The sequence below is a fragment of the Sceloporus occidentalis genome, unplaced genomic scaffold (genome assembly GCF_023333645.1).
Source record: "Sceloporus occidentalis isolate IW3139 unplaced genomic scaffold, rSceOcc1.0.p SCAF_5, whole genome shotgun sequence".
NCBI lineage: Eukaryota > Metazoa > Chordata > Lepidosauria > Squamata > Phrynosomatidae > Sceloporus > Sceloporus occidentalis.
In genome coordinates, this window is record NW_028316985.1 from 34,137,368 (window position 1) to 34,160,533 (window position 23,166).

The 23,166-nt window shown below is 43.2% G+C and overlaps 1 protein-coding gene across 1 annotated transcript; it reads left to right on the forward strand.

The window, feature by feature from the left end:
• LOC149311904 (2-amino-3-ketobutyrate coenzyme A ligase, mitochondrial-like) lies at window positions 1–22,922 on the forward strand. Its single transcript, XM_089528138.1, has 9 exons — window positions 1–216; window positions 6,063–6,193; window positions 6,456–6,557; window positions 7,361–7,507; window positions 7,668–7,822; window positions 9,488–9,570; window positions 10,003–10,174; window positions 10,932–11,053; window positions 22,184–22,922. Exons 1-9 carry the CDS (start codon window positions 9–11, stop codon window positions 22,333–22,335), a joined length of 1,272 nt encoding a protein of 423 aa, XP_089384264.1. The 5' UTR covers window positions 1–8; the 3' UTR covers window positions 22,336–22,922.
• The last annotated feature ends 244 nt before the right edge of the window (window positions 22,923–23,166 follow it).

Genomic DNA, 23,166 nt, shown 5'->3' on the forward strand with positions numbered 1-23,166 from the left:
CTGCTGGCATGATGCTGGGCGGGCGCTGCTTCCTGCTCCTGGGGGCTGCTGCCCGGCCTTTGGTGCCCGGGGCACGGGCCCAGTCCTCCTTGGCCCAGCTGAAGCAGGTGCTGGAGGGGGAGCTGGAGGGCATCCGAGGCGCCGGGACCTGGAAGAGCGAGAGGGTCATCACCTCCAAGCAGGGGCCGCACATCCAGGTGGAAGGCAGCCAGGGAGGTGGGTAGGAGGTAGGGGGGCTGGATGGGGAAGGGTCTCTCCAGCCTCAGGGTGGTCCTCCTTTTCCAGGACATGTCCTCTATTTCATCAACCCTCTGTCCAGGAGGGAATTCCTAAAGGCCCTCCCTTTGGAGCAGGGCTAAGAAGCATGGGCTTATATTTATATCATTGTTGTTAGCTTTTGTTTGGGAATGTCCTACGTTTTTCTTGGCTGTCCTCCATTTTGGGGTGCCTTGCCTCCAGGGTGACCAGACGCCCTCCTTTTCCCTGGCATGTCCTCCATTGCATCAACCTTCTGTCTAGGAGGGATTCCAAGGCTAAGAAGCATTGGTTTATATTTATATTAATGCTTTTTAAAGCTTTTATTTGGGAATGTCCTCTGTTTTTCTTTCCTGCCCTCCATTTTGGGGTGCCATGCCTTTAGGGTGACCAGATACATCCTCCTTTTCCAGGGCATGTCCTCCATTTCATCAACTGTCTGTCCAGGAGCTTCACTGGCTTCTTCATCAGGCAAAAGTGTTAAAAATGAAAAAAGTACGATGATATTAGTCCCATTTTTTTGCATTTTGTCAAGATGTTGTTGGTGTTGTGCTGAGATGAGGTGGTATGGACTAGGATTTCACTATTTGAGGTTTCTACCTCCAACACAGGTAAAACACACACACACACACACTCTTAGTGATTTCAGTTTCAAAAGAATACTAAAACAATGTTCATACAGGCTTAGGATATGAATTAACATCAAAACACATACAAGGCACACTTACCAGATAGTTCCATTAGGATAGTTATCTGGATGGCAATGTACTATTAGGATGAACATAAAAGTTCACTGATGAGAGAGGCTTTCATGATGGATTTGGGTTCAAGCTGAAAATACCTCTCCATAAGTCAACAGTCCCTGATGGTGGTTTGGGAAATGTGAGGTAGCGGTAACACAGTCAATAAGGGTTGACCTGTCCTCATAGAAAGAGTGCAATTTCTTTTGTCCATTGCAAGAATTGATAGTATAGGAAAGTGTTTCAAGTAACTATGTGTTGAAAAACATTTTTTAAAAACAGGATTGCATTTGGCACATTTTACCAAAACAGCACCTTAAAAGCCTGAAGGCTTCTCTTGAGAGATCCTCTGCCAAACAAAAGGGGTTTGTGGCCTTACAAGGGAAAAAGATATCCTGAATCTCAGAGGAAGTACCATTTTGTGCTGCTAATGGAATTTAATTTTTATTTCCTGGTCTTTACAATGCTTAGTCTCCCAATACCAGAAGGAGGAAGCCCTGCATGCATAGTTATCCCTCCCTACCATTTCAACTGAGAACAACAACAACAACTTGACAAAATGCAGTCCTGTGACTAACTTCATCTTATATTTTTTCCTCTTGTATGTTTTTTAACACCTTTGCCTGATGAAGAAGCCAGTGGAGCTTCAAAAGCTTGCAACATGTATTTTATGCATTTTGATCGTCTCAATAAAGGTATCACTGTTTTGTGGATTTTAGATGTTATTTTACTTTGCTAAATGGAGCCAATGGTGTAATGGTTTGAATGTTGCACTACAACTCTGGAGAGTAGGGTCTGAAGTCTCAGTCTCAGAGGATGGCAATGGCAAACCCCCTGAAGAAACTTGCCAAGAAAACCCCATGATAGAGTCGCCTTATGGTCGCTATAAGTCGGGATGACTTGGTGGCAAACAACATACACAATAACATGGACAACGCATCTACCCCAGGTTATGTTTTCCGAAATGCAGAAAGTTAGGCTTTCCAGATGCCCCTTGTTATAAGAGACATCACCCTCCTTTTTTGAGGGTTGGAAAGGTTGTCCCTTGTGCAGACTGAACAAGAGACACCCTAAATCCCATATTTTGGGGCATGGGAAATATTGTGTTCTGCTACCAAATCTAATATTGAAGTTAACTCAGAATTTTAAACATAGGATATATGCTGTTTCTGATATGATCGAAACATATCAAAATGAATCAGGATTGTTGATGCATGCAAAAAAAGGAAAAAGAAAGAAACCAAATTAGGATTTTTATGATGTGCTTCATGTAATTTACGTTTGGAGAATGTGAGCACTATGTTACTATTCTTGACAAGTCTATAGCTAGGTTCATTGAAATCAGTACTTTTATTTCATTTTTAGGTAGAACGCAATCTTGTTAATAGCCACCTTCATGATAGTCAGGACAGAGCATCATGAATTTCCACCATCCCTTATTGCTGTTTTGAAAACCTTGCAACCCAAATTTGTTGTGAAATCATGGCCATGTCCCCTGGGTCCCGGTGCAGGATAGGCGAGAGAGATCTTGGGAGTCGTGCCATTTCATGTCCTATGCACAGGCTGGTTGTTTCCACATACAGCCTGGCAGTTGCACAAAGACCAAAGCTTTGCTTCTGCCATTGTTGTGTGGTCTGAAGACAGGCACAGATGCTGAGCCAGGTTGTTTTTTTCCAGGTTGGAGGATTCTGGGAGTTGCAGCCCCCCAAAAAACTTTTCTTCACTTTCAAAGTAGTACTGTAGTTGTGTTAGTGTCTTGTGACATAAAAAGAAGAAAGGAAGGGGGAGATGGAAAGAAAGGAAATGTGGCAGCAGCTTTAAGACTTAACCGTTCTTTATTTTCCCGTGAGCTGTCATGCGTTTAAACCCACTTCTTTAATAGCAGTGCAGAGTCACAAGAAATGCCCAGCTCTAAAACATTATTTATATTCTAGTTCCTTCCTGCTTTTCTTAGCAATTAAAGTATTGAAGTATAATACATTGATATTAGTTTTCCATTCTTCTAAACCTTAAGGTGATTATACCGTGGCCAGAATCAATGTTTAGCTTACTTGCTAATTAGCTTACTTGCTGTTCACCGCTATGATCTTTGGAATAGCGGTATATAAATAAAACAAAACAAAATTATTATTATGTTTGGATGACTGACTACAACAACATCCAGAATTGTCCAGCCAGTGTATGGGGGAACAGATTGTGGGAGTTACAGTCCAAAAAGTAACTTTCCCAGGTTCTTATACACAGCCCTTATTATTATCGTTTGGCTCCCCAAGGCAGTTTAACAGCAGTGTAGGAACAAGCAAAAACTTCCACAGCTGTTTTTTTTAAAAGGTACCAATTTTAAGCCTTTGTTGTAGACATAACACTGAACATTTGCTCTTTTTAAAATTAAACTAATGTGTTAAACACGAAAGTTGATGGTGTCCATAATATGGATCTGCTAATGTGAACAATAATGGTAACAATAAAGTTACCGTATGTATTAAATATATCATAGGGTGTATCTATACTGTAGAAATAATGCAGTTTGACACCACTTTAAGTACTATAGCTCCATCCATGGAATCTTAAAATCTGTATTTTTACAAGGTCTTTAGCCGCCTCTGCCAAAGTGTTGGTGCCTCACAAAACTACAAATTCCAGAATTCTGTAAGATGGAGCCACGGCAGTTAAAGTGGTGTCAAACTGCATTATTTCTACAATGTCAATGCACCCAGAGATTACTGTATCAAACAGATGTGCAGCATATGCTTAGTAAGATCTTCGCTCGCTGGAATATTTCTGTGGTTCTGACCTTGTGCTTAGTACTCTCAATGTGTTTGTTTTAGCCTTTCAACTCACTGAGTTTTGGTTTGTTGATCTGGTTCCAAGTATGGCTGCCAAGTGAATGAAACGGCTGCCAAATCACACATGGTGCAAGCCCTGCCCATGCTAAATGTAAATGCCAGCGGTTTGGTGCTCATTGCTGATTCTCTGTAAGTAAAAGCACTGGTGGGTGGTATGTTCTGTATCAGTGAGTGGTGAACCTGCTCCATGTTTTAGTCGAAACTTTAAAAACGTTGCACCTGTTTTGAGACAGGTGTCTACACTTTGGACAACTCCTTTAACATTTGGACTGAAATTCTGACTTAACATCATGCTGAAATGGGAACTCTACTGGTCCAGAAGTAGTATTGCAAGCAAGCTTAAACCACATTCCTGTGACATTGGCCTTCCCAGAGCTGGCCCCGCAGCTCCTAGCCTTGATTTGGGGGGAACTGGGTTTCCAGGTGACCTCACTGTGAGCTAGTGTGTGTGTTAGTACTCTGTTCTTTACTTGTGACCACCCCTTGATTTAGGGTTAAAGAAGATCAATCTTAGACTGCAGAAATAATCAAGGTTGACACCACTTTAACTGCCATAGCTCAGTGCTGTGGAATTCTGAGATTTATAGTTTTGTGAGACATTTAGCCTTTTCTGTCAGAGAGCTCCGGTGCTACAACAATTTACACTTCCCAGAATTCCATAGCACTGAGCCAGGACAGTTAAAGTGGTGTCAAATTGGATTATTTCTGCAGCGTGGATGCTGCCTGAATCAAGAATTAACAAATTAACAAGATAATTAATGTAATTTATTATGTGCTGTGAAACAGTAAAAACTTTAACCAGTTCCAATTATTAGTTCCAAACATACAACAATATTCAACCTGAGTTATGTCAGACCTCATCCTTCAATCAATTCAGACAAGTATCCCTATTGACTCTTCCAGTTGACTCTTCCAACTCTCAACTCAACCCTTCTCTTTCACTCTGAATCTCCTCCGACATATACTCCTGCTTTTTATACTTTCTAATTCCCCGCTTCAGTCTTTCTGAACAGGGATTGACTGCCTTGAAGTCAAGTCCACCTAGTGCTTCCTTCACAATTCCCCATAAAATTCACAGTACAGAGTTAGCTTGTTGTTTCAATCCCATCATACTGTTCATGAAGGTCTATGTGAGGAACTGGAAGGGTGCTTTTTTTGTCATTACATTTACCAGGTCTTGTCCTTTAATCTCTCCTGCATCCCACTCAGGTACCAGCATCCTAAAAAAAATCAAATTTGGTAATCTGAGCTCCAGCTGTTGGGAAAATTCCATAGATGAATGCGACAGCACATGGTTTGCCTGCAGAACATCTGAGCTTGTGACCCCAGCACGTCAGATTAAAAGCATTAGCTACTAGGAAAGACATGCTGCTGGAAATTTGGGAAGTCTCTGCCATTCAGAGCAGACAGTAGTAGACTAGATACAGGATGGTGTATGCCAAGAGTGGCCACCATCAGTGTGTTTGGGTACCAATTTTTGCCCCCTAGGATCCTCTGAGGCTGTTGTTGATGTGTGTCTTCAAGTTATTTCCGATTTACAGTGAGCCTAAAGCAAATCTATCATGGGGTTTTCTTGGCAAGATTTGTTCAGAGGAGGTTTGCAATTGCCTTTCCCTGAGGCTGAGAGTGTGTGACACGCCCAACGTCACCCAGTGGTATTCATGGCCAAGCAGGGAATCGAACCCTGGTCTCCAGAGTCATAGTCCAACTCTCAAACTACTACACCATTTGGGTCTTTCTCTGGGGCTGTAGACTACCCAAAAACACAAAATGATACCAAACTTGTTTAGGTTTTGAAAAAGTCTGTTTTTAAATGATTAAGTAATACATGTGATCCCCTGCAACCTATTTAAGGAGAGAATTATTGCTTTTGGAGAATTCCAGTTGAGACAGTTTATTGTTATTTTTATTGGAAATCTGGGGAATCAGAAGGGGTTGAGCCTTGGAGGTCACATGTAGTACCAAGGCTGTAGTTTGCCCACCATGGGTAGAATAGCCTAGCAGAGTGTGGAAAGGTTATTTTTCCAGGTTATGATGCTCCAAATTTCTCTACCCACCACAGGTAGATGGGGTGCTGGCTGGGGAATTCTGTGTGTAAGGTTCTTCCTATATTCCTGGAATCAAAGAAAGAAGTATATAATTACATAAGAAAAATAATGCTAAACTCCCTCCATGTTTTGTTCACTTTTTACTGTTGATGTTCTGTTTGCTCTTCTTGCAGATATTCTGAATTTCTGTGCCAACAATTACCTAGGACTCTCCAGTCATCCTGAAGTAATCCGTTCTGGACTAGATGCCCTGAAGGAATATGGTGCTGGACTCAGTTCTGTCCGCTTCATCTGTGGAACGCAAGTAGGAAAGAGGAAGAGTGGGGAATTGTAAAGGGTTGCAATTTTCTTTTTCTTGTGAAGAGACCTAACCACATTTGCAGCACAAACATCTGAAATATCTTCTTAAGAAATTGCTCCTGAGAAAATACTTTCAATTAAAATTGTTGTCATTTTAGTAAGCAGGAGGGAGGGAAGTACTTGCATTTTAAAAAAATTACAGCAAAGAAATCTGCATTTAAAAATAACAGTTGGAACTGTTTCTGGTACTTTCTCCTATGCTTTAGAATATACACAAAGATCTGGAGGAGAAAATTGCTCGCTTCCATCAGAGAGAAGATGCCATTCTCTATGCCAGCTGCTTTGATGCCAATGCTGGAATCTTTGAGGTTTGTAGCACATGGGGAGTAGATGATGAGTGATAGCTAGAGAAAAGTATCAAAGACCCCAAACAGCTTATCTTTGTGATAATTTCCAGTGGGAAGTTATGTTAGTGCAGCAAAAACAACATCAAAGAGTTGTGAGGCACCTTTAAAAAGCTAACAAATGTATTGTGTCATAAGCTTTATTAGATACAAGAAGTGTTCTCTTCATTGTCAGGTCTTGTCTGTGTGTGTACACACGTGGAGACAGTTATGAGAGAATGCAGACATTGAAATGAAGTGGAAAGTAAATGTAAAAACTGCTGTTTCTGACAACTGTATCAAAGTTTCAGTGGATGGGCAAAAAACCCTACCTAAGCAACCTCTTAAGAATAGCCATACTTGATCAGATAAACATAGATACTTTGCGATGTTAATTTCCATTTATAGATGGACAGAAAAACTCTACAAGATTCTGTGGTTTCAGTTACATGGTAGATTGTAGGATACCAAAGATTGGTTTGTTTTATTGGGTTCTTGGAGAATAAAATCTCAGACAGCTAAATAATATATAGTAAAGAGAGGCTTGCACTTGGGCTGCATCTACATTGCAGAATTAATGCAGTCTGATACCGCTTTAACTGTCATGGATCAATGCAATAGAATTCTGGGATTTTTAGTTTTGTGAGATATGTGTTTTGGTGCTACAACAAACTACAAATCCTAGGATTCCATAGGATGGAGGCATGACAGATAAAGCAATGTCAGACTGTATTAATTCTGTAGTATGGCAGCTGCCTAAATATTCTCTGTTTGTTGGTACTGAACAGGCAGCTCTGACTCCTGAAGATGCAGTACTTTCAGATGAATTGAATCATGCCTCCATCATTGATGGGATCCGGCTGTGTAAAGCCAATAAATATCGCTACAAACACATGGACATGCAAGACCTGGAAGCCAAATTGCAGGATGCACAAGTGAGTTAATGCTGTTATTCCCCTTTTGTTCAGCATCATGAGGCTCCAAGGCAAGGTTAGATCACTGATTTTTAGATCCTCCTCCTTCCCTTCCTCATAATAAACTATTGGTTTTCTTGCTCCAAATCCTTTGCCCCATGACACCTGCTTTTTTGTCCAGAAATTTCGTCTACGAATGGTGGTAACTGATGGTGCTTTCTCCATGGATGGCGACATTGCCCCTTTGAAGGAAATCTGTAGCCTATCTGAGAAGTACAGTGCCATTGTTTTTGTTGATGAATGTCATGCCACTGGATTCCTGGGGCCCAATGGACGGTAAGAAATCAGATTATTCCTCCTAGTTTGTTTCTATGTCTGTAGGCAAAAGTTTTAGCAGGAAAAATTATTTATTTTCCACCATTTTAACAACTTTATACAATATAAAGTTGAAGAAAGGAAAATTAATAATTGGCACAGTACACCACATACAGTGTTATTGTGCTAAATAAAAAAAAATCATTCATCCAAGAAGAGAGTGAGAGATTACATTTTTATATTAGTCTTTCCAAAAATTTAAATGAGATTGTAGGTGTGAATATGCTTGTCTGTTGTTGTTACAAATGAAATAAATGGATAGCTTGTCACATAAAACTCTATTATTGTCTTTATTGTTTCTTAATTAGCATATCTGGCGTGTAAGGTTTTCTACCAAAACCAAAGAACATAATCCAGTTCCCAATTCAACAAAGGCCCAAAATACACTGCAGAAATAATCCAGCTTGAGACCATTTTAACTTTCCTGGCTCAATGCTAGGAAATTCTGAGGACTGTAGTTTTATGAGACATTTAGCCTCTTCTGTCAGAGAGCTCTGGTGCCCCAACAAACTACAAATCCCAGGATTCCATAGCCTTGAGCCAGGGCAATTAAAGCAGTCTCAAATTGAATTATTTCTGCAGTGTGTTTGCCTAGATTGTGTGTGCGTGCGTGCGTGTGTGTGCGTGCTATCTCTTGGCATGCAGCTACACATAGGAAATTAATTAACATTTGTATGACAAACATCTGTATGTGTTTTATTCAGAAAAAAAATCACATGTATGTATGTACGTATGTATTTATGGTATTTCTGTATTGCATCCTAGCCAACAAGGGATCCTAAGCTGATGAACAAATAATAGCAATTAAAACAGTACAAATATACAACGTTTTAAAAACATATTAAAATATTATTTAAAAACAGTCTAAAAAGGACCTAAAATACAGTTTTTAAAACAGTTAAAACAGAGTAGTTTCAAACATTAAATGCAGATGAAACACTGCTGTTTTACCTGCCTGCTGGAAACTCAAGAGAGATGGAGCAAGCATAGTGCCCTTTGTTAGGGAATAAGACAACTGGGGTGCTGTTACAGAGAAAGCCCTATTACGTGTACACCCCATCCTAAGGTCCGGAGTTTTTTGGACATGCAACAGAGCCTCCTCTGAGGATCTCAAATTTCAGACAAGCTTATAATGGGAGGAGGTCCTCTTTCAGATAACCAGTAAACCCATTTCTGGAGACATGCAAATCACTCCTGCCTTTCCAGGTCACACAATATATATACCCAACTCCTTTCCAGGCAAGCATTCTCTAAATATGCCAGCCACAGATGCTGGCGAAATGTCAGGAAGAAATTCTTCTAGAATATGGCCACATAGCCCGAAAAACCAACCAACCAACCAAAAAAAAAAAAAAAAATGATTGTTCATGTCCCCCATTAGGAAAGCCTTATTTGGAAAATCCATTATTTTAGTACAGGTAATATGTTACAGGATGTATGTAAGTATGTATATATGTATTTATTTCCTGCCTTTCTCCTGATATAGGGACTCAGGGTGGTTAACAAAATTTAAACATTTAACATTTAAATGTCTATCGAAAGGAGTCAGCATGTTCATTGCAGTAGCTTTTGTAAGATCCTTGCATGTGAGAGGCCTAGGCTAATCAGGCTATCCTCTATTGGCAGGGGCACTGATGAACTCTTGGGTGTGATGGATAAAGTCACCATAATCAACTCAACCCTTGGAAAGGCACTTGGAGGCGCAGCAGGTAAACCTTCTAACTAGTGTTCTAACTAGTGATGTCCTGTTTAGTACTTAGGGAAAATACAGAACATTTAAAAATGTTATCTGGTAGCATATGCCTTGATCTTCTAACCACCCCCCCCCCCCCAAACATCTTACATCAATTTCTCAGAGGTCTTTACCTACATATAGCAGGACATCAGTTATCTGCAACTTGCAGAATCCCTCAGCCAGCAATGTATAATCCAAAAAGGGAAGTTATAGTCCAAAAAACCCCATAAGTTTTCCAAACTTTGTTCACTGTGGCCTTAAAATGACCTTTTGTCTTAGTTATTCTACCTAAAAAACCTCCAAAACAGTGCAGGGTTGTGTTATGAAATAGATGGCAGCCCAGAGTATGGGGTAGGTGACAAGCTTTGCAAACCTGCCCTGGAATAATATTTTCTTCTTTTTGCAGGGGGCTACACAACTGGCCCCAAGGCACTTGTTGACCTTCTCCGCCAGCGTTCCCGACCGTACCTCTTCTCCAATAGCTTGCCTCCTGCTGTGGTTGGCTGTGCCTCCAAGGCTCTGGATCTGCTCATGGAGAGCAATGCCATTGCACAGTCTATGGCTGCCAAGACTGCACGGTAAGCAAGGAGACTAACCAGAAGATTTAGAGCATGTGCTCCAGTAAAGCAGTTCCACTGAGGCAGCTTATAATTTAAAATGTTGCCGTGTGGAATCCTCCTGTTCAGGGTTCTAGCCAGTCTTGGTATCCTTCTGACTATTTCATTCCACTATCACTTACTTTTCTTTACTTTATTCACTCCCTGTCCTCCCAGCTTATACACTCCCTGTATTCTGCAGCCATATAGTGTGTTAATTTCTCCTTGCGTGGTTTGGCTTCATTTTGAGGGGGAGAAATTTCCCTAAATTTTTTAGTACCTCTTGTACTTCTGAAAACTTTGAGTTCGCATAGCATACTGATACTTTCCTTATGGTTTTCACTAGCTATATGTTTTGGCTATATAACCCTTGGTACTTTCCTATCAGGCATCTGGTACCCTTCCACACAGAGAACTAAGAGAGGGAGAGCTTAGATTCTTGTACTGATATGTACTGGTTTGGGGCCTATAAGTTTGGGGCAAAGGGAATCCCAGGATAGTAATCAGTAGCAATTGCAATTTTGGGCTGGAGTTTGTGAGATCTGAATTCTAGCCCCCACTTAGCCATGATAAAACTCACTAGCTGACTTCGGACAGGTTCCCCCACTCAGGTGACCTCCTTCTTAGGAATTCTTCTAAGGATAAACTAGGAGGAAGACAGCCAACTACAATACCCTCGGCTGGATATAAATTTGAAAAATAAAATAAATGAATTTGGAAGGTTTTTCTTTCCTTGCAGGTTTCGAAGTAAGATGGCAGCAGCTGGATTCACCATTTCAGGCAATAATCATCCTATTTGTCCTGTGATGTTGGGTGATGCCCGGCTTGCTTCAGCGATGGCTGATGACATGTTAAAGAGAGGTAACCATTTTGGAACAGGGAGCAGAGTTCTGTATAGCTTATGTCTTTGCTATCAAATATGGGACCAATTAATCTTAGGATGTATTAGGTGGCTGTTTTCCATTTTATAATGTGTATGAGCGACACTGCTTTAACTGTCATGCCTCCTTTCAGTGGAATTCTGGGATTTGTAGTTTGTTGAGGTGCCAGAGTTCTCTAACAGAGACTGCTATGTATCTATCTATATCTATATCTATATTTATATATATATACACACACAAATCCCAGACTTCCATAGCATTGAGCCATGGCTTTTAAAGTGGTATCAAACTGCATTAATTCTGCAGTGTAAATACAGCTTTGTTTGCCTTATCCCTGTTTTGACCACGTTAACGTTTTGTAATTATTTATTTATTGGACTTATATCCTGCCTTTCCCCCAAAACATGGAGCCAGAGAGATTTGAAGGTGATAGAATAAAATATATTAAAGCCATGATACAGATTAATTCACGCATAATAACAATTAAAAGGAATTAAAACACATAAAAGAGCACTCAGTTGGTTAACACTGCCTTCTACAAGAATCCAGTGTAATTCCCTATTTATTGTTGTGTGCCTTCAAGCTACTCCTGACTTATAGTGTCTGTAAGGCAAATCTGTCATGGGGTTTTCTTGGCAAGATTTGTTCAGAAGAGGTTTGCCATTGCCTTCCCCTATGGTGAGAGAGTGTGATTTGCCCAAGGTCACCAAGAGAGCTTCATGGCCAACCTGGGAATCGAACCCTGATCTCCAGAGCCATAGTCCAACACTCAAACCACTACACCATGCTGGTTCTCATAATTGCCTCTACTTGCCTGAATATAAAGATCTTTGCTGACCAGTGAAAGGCCATTGGGGCAGCTTAGCCTCCTTTAGCAAGGAGTTCCACAGAAAACCTTAGCTTTAGTCTAGAATTTGGAAAATGCAAATAATCACAACTACATATATTCAGAGGTTGAAAAAGTTCCCTTTGTTTCGGATTATAGCTCACAGAATTTCCCAGACAGCATTGCCAATGGACAAGCACATTTCTTGGTTCAGGAATATTTTTTCTCTCAGATACATAGACATAAATTTGGATTTCCTTGAATCCATGGACAGACAGCTTAAGTCTGAGGCAGAGCAGCAAATGGCACCCTCACTCACATAAGTCACAGTATGTAATACCTAAAGCCAGCACATTATTTTGGCACATAAGGCAGAAAGTCTTGCAACTGCCTCTCCTTGTTCTTGGTACTTAAACAAAATGCTGCCCTTTCATGTCACCCCTAAATTTGCTTCCATCACATTCTGCCTTATGACATAGACATCCCTGATGAAGTGGCAACCTTAACAGATAACTTTCTGGTTTGCTTTTAATCATACCTACAAACAACTAGGAAATATTCCCTTTTTGGAATGCAACTCCTAGAGTCTCCCTGAAAAATTCTGGGAGCTGCATTGTAGGAAGAAAAAGACCCAAGCTGTGCCCCTAAAGTCCAAGAGCACAGGCTCCTCTGAATTAGATCAAACCAAGGCTTACATCTTCTGACAGGAGGATCCCTAGTTTTTCTATAGGGGGCAGTATTGTCTTTAGAAATCATCTGGAAGATGGACCCCCATACTAAAGACATGTACTGTACATCAACACCATCCAATGTCCTGATTTCAAGGCTGGTCCTGAATCAGGGTGACCACCAGGTGTCCTGACTGCAAAGGAGGAGGCACTGCAAAATGCATAAGACAGTCAAGGAAAATGTAGAACATGACAAAATAAAAGCTAAAAGCATTCATGTAGATATAAATTCATGCTTCTTAGTTATGCTCAAAATAGAGGACATTGTGAAATTCATCTTGGACAGAAGGCTGAAATAATAATAATAATAATAATAATAATAATAATAATAATAATAATAGGATTTATTTATATGCCGCCCAATCACTGGGAATCCAGTGTAGAAATGTAAGACATGTCTAGGAAAAGCAGGATGTCTGGTCACCCTGCCCTAAATCATCTGCTGCCTGATATGATCTAAGAGGTGTATCTGCAAGAGAGCCCAGGGTGCACTTCTAAGATTACACATAGTAGTAATACTACTAAAAGGGAAATACCCTTTTATCATCTTCTGAATGTGTGTTCTGTGCCTTCAAGTTGTTTTTGACTCATAGAAACCCTAAGATAAACCTATCATGGAATTTTCTTGGCAAGATTTTTTCAGAGTGGGTTTGCCATTGCCTGAGGCTGAGAGAGTGTGATTTGCCCAAGGTCAACTATTGGGTTTCATGGCCAAGCTGGGAATCAGACCCCTGTGTCAGAAGATGAATACCAATGCTCAAAGAACACAGCTTAAAATACTATACCTTATCCAATGATAAAGGCCAAATCAGTATCCCTGGTAGTTACACTTCCTCTACAACTCTCCCCTTATTAACTACCCAGTCCTTCCTGTAGGGTTTTCTCACCCACTGGGGCTGATCAATAAATTACAGGGTTTACACAAACATCTCCTCTTTTAGTTTCTTACTATCTGTAGCCCTCTTTCCTGCCCAAGGTGATCAGATGTTTTGACCCCAAAGGAGAACAAGGCACCGCAAAATGTAGGAACTCAAGAAAACTGTAGGGCATTACCAAATAGAAGATAAAAACACACTCATATAAATGTAAATTCATGCTTCTTAGTCATGCTCAAAATGGAAGACATTTTGAAATTCCTCCTGGACAGAAGGTTGAAATGTAGGACATATGGAAAAGGAGGACATCTGGTCACCCTACTCCTGCCCTTGAGAGCTGTGAAGTCCTCTCTGATTAGCCTCTTTTTGCTTCTATTTTCTCTCTACTTTGTACTTTTCTTCAATCCATATACATTTCATTCAGGTTCTTGGTTTTCAATCATTTTCATGCTTTGTATACTCTGTTTTAAAAAGTTCCTTGACTCTGGTCTTCCTCAGTGGCATCACTAGGATTGTGTCACCCGGTGTGGTAGCTTATGGTGTCATACCCCCCCGCCCCCTGCATTGACCTCCTCCTAGACCACACCATACAGAAACATTAATAATGTTTTTGTACTAATTTACTTATAAATTCCATATATCACTGAATGTAACGGTAACAGTTGCGACATGAACAACTAGCAAAATTAAATTTATACCTTTAAATTATGATATCACACACACATAATGAATGTGTTTACATATGCATAGTTTCATGTGGTTAAAGTGAAAATTTGGTAAAATGTGATTCTTTTAAAAAGCATTTTTAAAAAATATTATTTTTTAAAAAAAATTACATTTTAATTTTTACTTTTTTAAAAAAACAACAACAACCTTGGGGCCTCTTCTTTCTTTTTCCGCTGAGCCTCACCTCACTCACACCATCTCTTCAGGATTTTAAAGAGATACAGGAAAATGCCACAGCCCATTTCTGCCAAAATGCAGATGTCTGAGGAGTAGTTGTGTTACCCCCTCTTAGATTGTCACCTGGTGCGGTCCGCATCCCCTAGTGATATCACTTATCCTGCAAACTTTCCCAATGTAAAAATGGGACAGATGCTTGCCTGAAGCCCTGGAGAGCCCCCTACTGGTCTTTGTAGAGAGTTCTGAGTACACTGGTACCCCGGGTTACGAAATTAATTCGTTCCGCTATTCCTTTCGTAAGCCGAAAATTTCGTAACCCGAAGCGCTTTTCCCATTGAAAATAACTAATGCGTTCCATGACCTCAGACTGAACCTGCAAGTCAAAACAAAGTCACAATAGAGGCCTATTAAGCTAAGTACCCTACAATACAATGTAATACAAAGTTGCCTGAGGCACTAAAGAGCTTAACAATGACTGGCAGGTCCATTCTAAACTTTCTAAGGATCTTAACAATGACTGGCAGGTCCATTCTAAACTTTCTAATGATCTTAACAATGACTGACAGGTCCATTCTAAACTTTCTAATGATCTTAACAATGACTGACAGGTCCATTCTAAACTTTCTAAAGGATAAAGAAAAAAAGTTTTTTTCTCTCTTTGATGGTTCTGGCATCTCAGAGTCAGGCAGGAGGAGGAGGATGAGCTCTCAAATCATCACACCCATGACCAAAGCACCCCAAATCTAAAAAAGCAACCCCATGGTCACACTCTCTGGCCCAAACTTGCAAAAGTCCCACCCCACACTTTGAAAACATCACAGCCATGACCAAACCACCCCAGAACCCAAACTCAAAGGCCAGAACCCCCAAATCTGAAAATGCCACCCCAAAGTCACACTCTCTGGCCCACATCAAATCAAGGCCAAACTTGCAAAAATCGATGCCCACACTTTGAAAACATCACAGCCATGACCAAACCACCCCAGAACCCAAACTCAAAGGCCAGAAACCCCAAATCTGAACATGCCACCCCAAAGCCACACTCTCTGGCCCACATCAAATCAAGGCCAAACTTGCAAAAATCGATGCCCACACTTTGAAAACATCACAGCCATGACCAAACCACCCCAGAACCCAAACTCAAAGGCCAGAAACCCCAAATCTGAAAATGCCACCCCAAAGTCACACTCTCTGGCCCACATCAAATCAAGGCCAAACACATCTCACACTTTGAAAACATCACACCCATGACCATGCCACCCCAGAACCCAAACTCAAAGGCCAGAAACCCCAAATCTGAACATGCCACCCCAAGGTCACACTCTCTGGCCCACATCAAATCAGGGCCAAACATGCAAACCTCACATCTCACACTTTGAAATCATCACACCCATGACCATGCCACCCCAGAACCCAAACTCAAAGGCCAGAAACCCCAAATCTGAACATGCCACCCCATGGTCACACTCTCTGGCCCACATCAAATCAAGGCCAAACTTGCAAAAATCGATGCCCACACTTTGAAAACATCACAGCCATGACCAAACCACCCCAGAACTCAAACCCAAAGGCCAGAAAACCCAAATCTGAACATGCATCCCCATGGTAAGGCCCATTCTAAAGGATAAAGAAAAAAAGTGTTGCTGGTCTTGGCATCTCAGAGTGAGGCAGGGGAAGGAGGAGGAGGAGCTGCTCTCAAATCATCACAGCCATGACCAAAGCAACCACAAATCTAAAAAAGGAACCCCATGGTCACACTCTCTGGCCCACATCAAATCAAGGCCAAACACATCTCACACTTTGAAAACATCACAGCCATGACCAAACCACCCCAGAACCCAAACTCAAAGGCCAGAAAACCCAAATCTGAACATGCCACCCCATGGTCACACTCTCTGGCCCACATCAAATCAAGGCCAAACATGCAAACCTCACATCCCACACTCTCAAATCATCACACCCATGACCATGCCACCCCAGAACCCAAACTCAAAGGCCAGAAACCCCAAATCTGAACATGCCACCCCAAGGTCACACTCTCTGGCCCACATCAAATCAAGGCCAAACACATCTCACACTTTGAAAACATCACACCCATGACCATGCCACCCCAGAACCCAAACTCAAAGGCCAGAAACCCCAAATCTGAACATGCCACCCCAAGGTCACACTCTCTGGCCCACATCAAATCAGGGCCAAACATGCAAACCTCACATCTCACACTTTGAAATCATCACACCCATGACCATGCCACCCCAGAACCCAAACTCAAAGGCCAGAAACCCCAAATCTGAACATGCCACCCCAAGGTCACACTCTCTGGCCCACATCAAATCAGGGCCAAACACATCTCACACTTTGAAAACATCACACCCATGACCATGCCACCCCAGAACCCAAACTCAAAGGCCAGAAACCCCAAATCTGAACATGCCACCCCAAGGTCACACTCTCTGGCCCACATCAAATCAGGGCCAAACATGCAAACCTCACATCTCACACTTTGAAATCATCACACCCATGACCATGCCACCCCAGAACCCAAACTCAAAGGCCAGAAACCCCAAATCTGAACATGCCACCCCAAGGTCACACTCTCTGGCCCACATCAAATCAGGGCCAAACATGCAAACCTCACATCTCACACTTTGAAATCATCACACCCATGACCATGCCACCCCAGAACCCAAACTCAAAGGCCAGAAACCCCAAATCTGAACATGCCACCCCATGGTCACACTCTCTGGCCCACATGAAATCAAGGCCAAACACATCTCACACTTTGAAAACATCACACCCATGACCATGCCACCCCAGAACCCAAACTCAAAGGCCAGAAACCCCAAATCTGAACATGCCACCCCATGGTCACACTCTCTGGCCCACATCAAATCAAGGCCAAACATGCAAACCTCACATCCCACACTCTCAAATCATCACACCCATGACCATACCACCCCAGAACCCAAACCCAAAGGCCAGAAACCCCAAATCTGAACATGCCACCCCAAGGTCACACTCTCTGGCCCACATCAAATCAAGGCCAAACATGCAAACCTCACATCCCACACTCTCAAATCATCACACCCATGACCATACCACCCCAGAACCCAAACTCAAAGGCCAGAAACCCCAAATCTGAACATGCATCCCCATGGTAAGGCCCATTCTAAAGGATAAAGAAAAAAAGTGTTGCTGGTCTTGGCATCTCAGAGTGAGGCAGGGGAAGGAGGAGGAGGAGCTGCTCTCAAATCATCACAGCCATGACCAAAGCAACCACAAATCTAAAAAAGGAACCCCATGGTCACACTCTCTGGCCCACATCAAATCAAGGCCAAACACATCTCACACTTTGAAAACATCACAGCCATGACCAAACCACCCCAGAACCCAAACTCAAAGGCCAGAAAACCCAAATCTGAACATGCCACCCCATGGTCACACTCTCTGGCCCACATCAAATCAAGGCCAAACATGCAAACCTCACATCCCACACTCTCAAATCATCACACCCATGACCATACAGTACAAAAGTGTTTTTCTTATCTTTGCTGGTCTTGGCATCTGGTCCTGGCATCTCGGAGTGAGGCAGGAGGAGGAGGAGGAGGAGAGGGGCAGCCCAAAAAGCCAAATTTAAACCAATTCAAGCAATTTAACCACTTCAGCCAATTCAAGCAATTTCACCACTTCAGCCAATTTAGCCAATTCAAGCAATTTAACCAATTCAGCCAATTTAGCCAATTCAAGCAATTTAACCAATTCAGCCAATTTAGCCAATGCCACCAATTTAACAAAGTTAACCATTTTTTTAAAAAGAATTTGGTGTTTTTTTTAAGGGTCACCTTTTTTTTAAGGGTCACCTTTTGCCTTCTTGGAAGACGGTTCTCCCGCTCTAGGGAAGAACTGGTCCAAGGATGTCTGCTTTTGCCGGCCCTTAAGCAGGTTCTTAAAATGGCTAAGGCAGACATTATCAAAATGGGCAATGGCATGGCTGGTGAGCACCTGCTCAGGGTGGTGCTTCTCCACAAAGGAAGCCACATTGTGGAATTGCCGCAAAATGTCTTTAATTTCTGCCGTTGGCAGAGATGCCCCCGCAGCCTCCTCCTCCTGGCCCCTGTCGAAATGGAGCACGTCTTCATCCACGGCCGAGTGTTGCATCGCCGCCAAGGCCTTCAGGTCCTCTGTTGTCAGGTCCTCGTTGTGCTCCTCGATGAGTTCCTCCACGTCCTCGTTGTCCACGTCGAGTCCCAGGGACCTCGCGATGGAGACGATCTCGTGCACCTCTTCCTCTTCACCTGGCTCAGCACCCTCGGACTGTGACCCTTCCAAGGAAGAAGCATCAGGCCACAGCTTCCTCCACGCAGCAATCAGGTTGCGCCTGGTGATCGCCTGCCAGGCCAAGTCCACCATCTTTAAGCACACCACAATGTCAAAATGCTGCTTCCAGAACTCACGAAGGGTCAGCTGTGTGCTCTCGGTCACATCGAAGCAACGCTTGAAGAGGTGCTTGGTGTACAGCTTCTTGAAGTTGGCGATCACCTGCTGGTCCATGGGTTGCAAGAGGGAGGTCGTGTTGGGTGGCAGAAACTGGACCTTGATGAAGGAGAACTCCGCGAGGATGTCCTTCTCCAGGCCATGCGGGTGCGCAGGAGCATTGTCCAAGAGGAGGAGGCACTTCAGGGGCAAATCTTCTTCCTCCAGGTACCGCTTCACTGTCGGGGCGAAGACACTGTTGATCCACTCGACGAAAAGGAGGCGTGTCACCCATGCGCGGCCATTGGAGCGCCACATCACTGGCAACCTGTCCTTCTGGATGTTGTGTGCCTTGAACGCCCTGGGATTCTCGGAGTGGTACACCAACAGGGGCTTGACCTTACAGTCCCCGCTGGCATTGGCACACAACGCAAGTGTGAAGCGGTCCTTCATTGGCTTGTGGCCTGGCTGTCTCCTCTCCTCCTGGGTGATGTAGGTGCGGCGAGGCATCTTCTTCCAGAAGAGGCCCGTCTCGTCGCAGTTGAAGACTTGCTGCGGGACGTAGCCTTCCTCCTCCACCATGGCCTTGAACGCGACGACGAATGCTTCAGCGGCCTGGTGGTCTGCGCTGGACGCCTCGCCGTGACGGACGACAGAGTGGATCCCGGTCCTCCTCTTGAACCTGTCGAACCAGCCACGTGATGCTTTGAAGTCCGGGGTGGCTGGCTCCTCCTGCGAAGAAGTTCCTTCGCCTGCCTCCTTGCTGGCCAGGTCTTCGTAGATGGCGGTGGCCTTCTCGCAGATGACCGAGGTGGTCACAGTGTCCCCGACTCGCTCCTTTTCCTTGATCCAGAGGAGAAGCAGGCGCTCCATCTCCTCATGCTTCGGTGTCCTCTGCTTGGCGATGGTCGTCACGCCTTTCGCTGGAGCCACAACAGCTCTGATGGCCTCCTTCTGCTTGAGGACAGTGCCAATCGTCGATGGGTTGCGTCCATACTCCTTGGCAATGTCCACCAAGCGCACGCCCCTCTCGTGCTTGGCAATGATGTCCTTCTTGTCCTCCAAGGACAAGGGAGCCCTCTTCTTCTTCTCACCGCTTGGCTTGGGAGCCATACTGTAGCTCAAGCCTAAAAAGGACAAAAGGAACAGGCACTGAGCAAAAGCCACAATTGGAAACCACCCCCACCCCCATGGTCACACTCTCTGGCCCAAACTTGCAAAAGTCCCACCACACACTCTCAAATCATCACAGCCATGGCCAAAGCACACAAGAACACAAGCCCATAGGCCAGAAACCCAAAATCTGAAAATGCAACCCTATGGTGAGAGTCTCTGGCCACATGTGACCATAGCCAAAGTGTTAAAAGTCTCACACCACACTTTGAAAACAGCACAGCCATGAAGAAATCAAAGCAGCAAATGAAGCCCATCATCCACACATGAGAGCATGTTACCCAAACAGCAAAAAACCCCCAAAAAAGCAACCCAGCAGCTCTAACCCATCATCCACACATCAGAGCATGTTACCCAAACAGCAAAAAAACCCCAAAAATGCAACCCAGCAGCTCTAGCCCATCATCCACAAATCTGAACATGCCAGTAGTGTAGCAAAACCCACAATCCACACTTTGAAAACACCAAAAAAATAAAAATAAAAAAAATAAAAATTAAAAAAAAATTAAAAAAATTTAAAAAAAAACAACAGCACCCCAGCACCCCAGAGCAAAAGCATGGTCACACTGTCTCAGCCCACCCCACCCCACAAGAAGAAGGTAAAAATCCATCAACCTACCTGTAGAGAAATTCCTGATGGCCGGTCTTGATCCGAAGATACACCTGGCAAAGGCAGCAAAAGTCCAAAGCCAGGCAAAGTCCGAACCGCAAGTGAACCCAAGAGTCAGAGCTCAAAATATCAACTCTTCCTCACACAGTCCACAGGGCCAGACAAAGGAGCAGATCGATGGAAGCCGGCTTTTGTACCTCAAGCCAGGCCACCCCCCCCAATTTCGTTAGCCAATACAGTTGATCAGCTTGATTTCGCAAGCCAATCACTGCTGCTAACGAAATTCAAAATTCGCGCCCAAGCTAACCCCTAACCCAGCCCCCTGGGTTAGCCGTTAGCCCTTTAAATCCCTGGAAAGCCTATCGCTGCAGTTTGCATCTTTTGAATTTCGCGCCGAAAAGGATTGCGTAACCCGAAGAATCTTTCGTAACCCGGGACAGCTTTTTACAAGCCGCTTTTTTCGTATCCCGAATATTTCGTAACCCGGTCCTTTCGTATCCCGGGGTACCAGTGTATAACAGCTGGGAGTCTCTAGAAGATGTAGCCCCCAAAGTAGCATTTCTAAGTTCTGCTTCTGAGCTAGATTAGTCAATGGGATGACTTGGCAAAAGGCTCCTATTCTGATTACATATCCCAGGTAATTTTTCCAGTCATTAGACTGCTACTGAAAGAGATTTAAATCCTAGCGAAAACTGACGGTCTTCCCTTCCCTTACAGAAAGATGTATCATGCAGATGGTTTTAATTCCATGTGCTACTGAACACAAGCTTAGCCTAATGGTGCTGGAAGTTTTATTATATGATATAGAGCAATGGTGGGAATCATATTGCCGTCCAGATCTTGTTGAACTGCCACTCCAAGCATTTCCAGCCAGCACAGCCAATGGGAAGGAATACTGGGAATTGCAGTCCAACACTATTTGGAGGGTCACATGATTCCCACCCCTGGTGTAGAAATTACTGTCATATGTTCTTGCTCTTACGTACCACCAAGCTAACCTGATATAAACAAGCTAGTCTAATTTTGGAAGCTGGTCAAAGTTAGCCTGGTTAGTACTTGAATTGGAGACCATCAGGGGATTTGGGGAATAGGTAGGGCAAGGAAAACATTTGCCTGCAATCCAGGGGAGAGACTGCCAGACAGAGTTGATAGTACTGGGCTAGACAAACTAATGCTTTAATTCAGTATAAAGCAATTTCCTATGTGGTCTGGATGGCTGCCTCTGCTGGGTTTATACATTCTTCTTTTTGCTAACTGTCTTTCTCCATTGTCAAGGCTCACAAAATAAAAAGGAGACATCAGAGTAGACAAGTAGAAATAATGCAATATAAAATCTGAATAATGGTTGGAGTGCTGACCTGAAACTCAGCGATCCTGTCTGTAGTCCCCACTGAGCTGTGAAACACATTGGGTGACTTGTGGAGATAAAGGTGGGAAAGAGAGCCATGTATGTGCCCCCATTAGAAAAAAGCACAGAGAGAAGAATAACTAATGTGCGCACACTCTTGTTTCTCTTGAACAGGCATCTATGTCATTGGATTCAGCTACCCTGTGGTGCCAAAGGGAAAAGCCCGTATCCGTGTGCAGATCTCAGCTGTTCACAGTGAAGAGGATATTGATCGGTGTGTGGAGGCCTTTACTGAAGTGGGCCGCAAACATGGAGCTTTGTCTTGAATGGATGAGAAATGAAAGCTGTGCTCCAAGCAGAACTTGGGGAGTCATGTTTCTGGAGTACAGCTCCTAGAATCCCCCACTCAGATGGACTTGTGTTACCAAAGACTGTGGCCCTGCAGGCTGGCTGTTGTGATCCAGAAAAGTAACTTTTTCCAAGTCTGAAGGTGGGCCGTATGAGAACAGAATTTTTAGAGAACAGAAGATTGCTTTGAACAAGGGTTTGCTGTTCTGATGGGTTGTAGGCTCTTTCCACATTCACTTCTGATCAAAATACTGATGTTCAGCCTGATGTGATAGTGGGACAAAACTAGAACTTGGGTAGGTTACCTTTTTTTGCTACAACTTCCAGAAATTTCCAGTTAGCATGACCATGGGATTTGAGGATTTGTGGTCCAAAAATGTAATTTTCCCTAGCTCTGGACAAAAAATGTGTGCACACCATGGATGGTAATAATTCATATTCCCAGCTTCTTTCTCATTACTTCATGTCTGGGTCCAGCCTAAGTCATACTGGTGTATTCTACCTCCAATCAAAATAACCACAGTGCCTGGAGGAGGGCAGAATAATAAAGGTGACGTTGACCTCAGTCTCTTGGAAGTTTTTTGCCACTGTAATAGATGGGGTAACATGCAGGAAGGCAGGGCCAATGACTTGAGTTGTGTGTCTCAACAAAATGTGAACTGTAGATGGAGAACTACATGCTTTTGGACTTAAACTTCTATCATCCCCTGTCATCAAGAGCAGTGATCAAGTATGATGGAAGTTGTGGTTCAAATCTTTTTGATGGTCATCAAAAAGCATTGGTGATAATATATTTTCAGATCTCCACA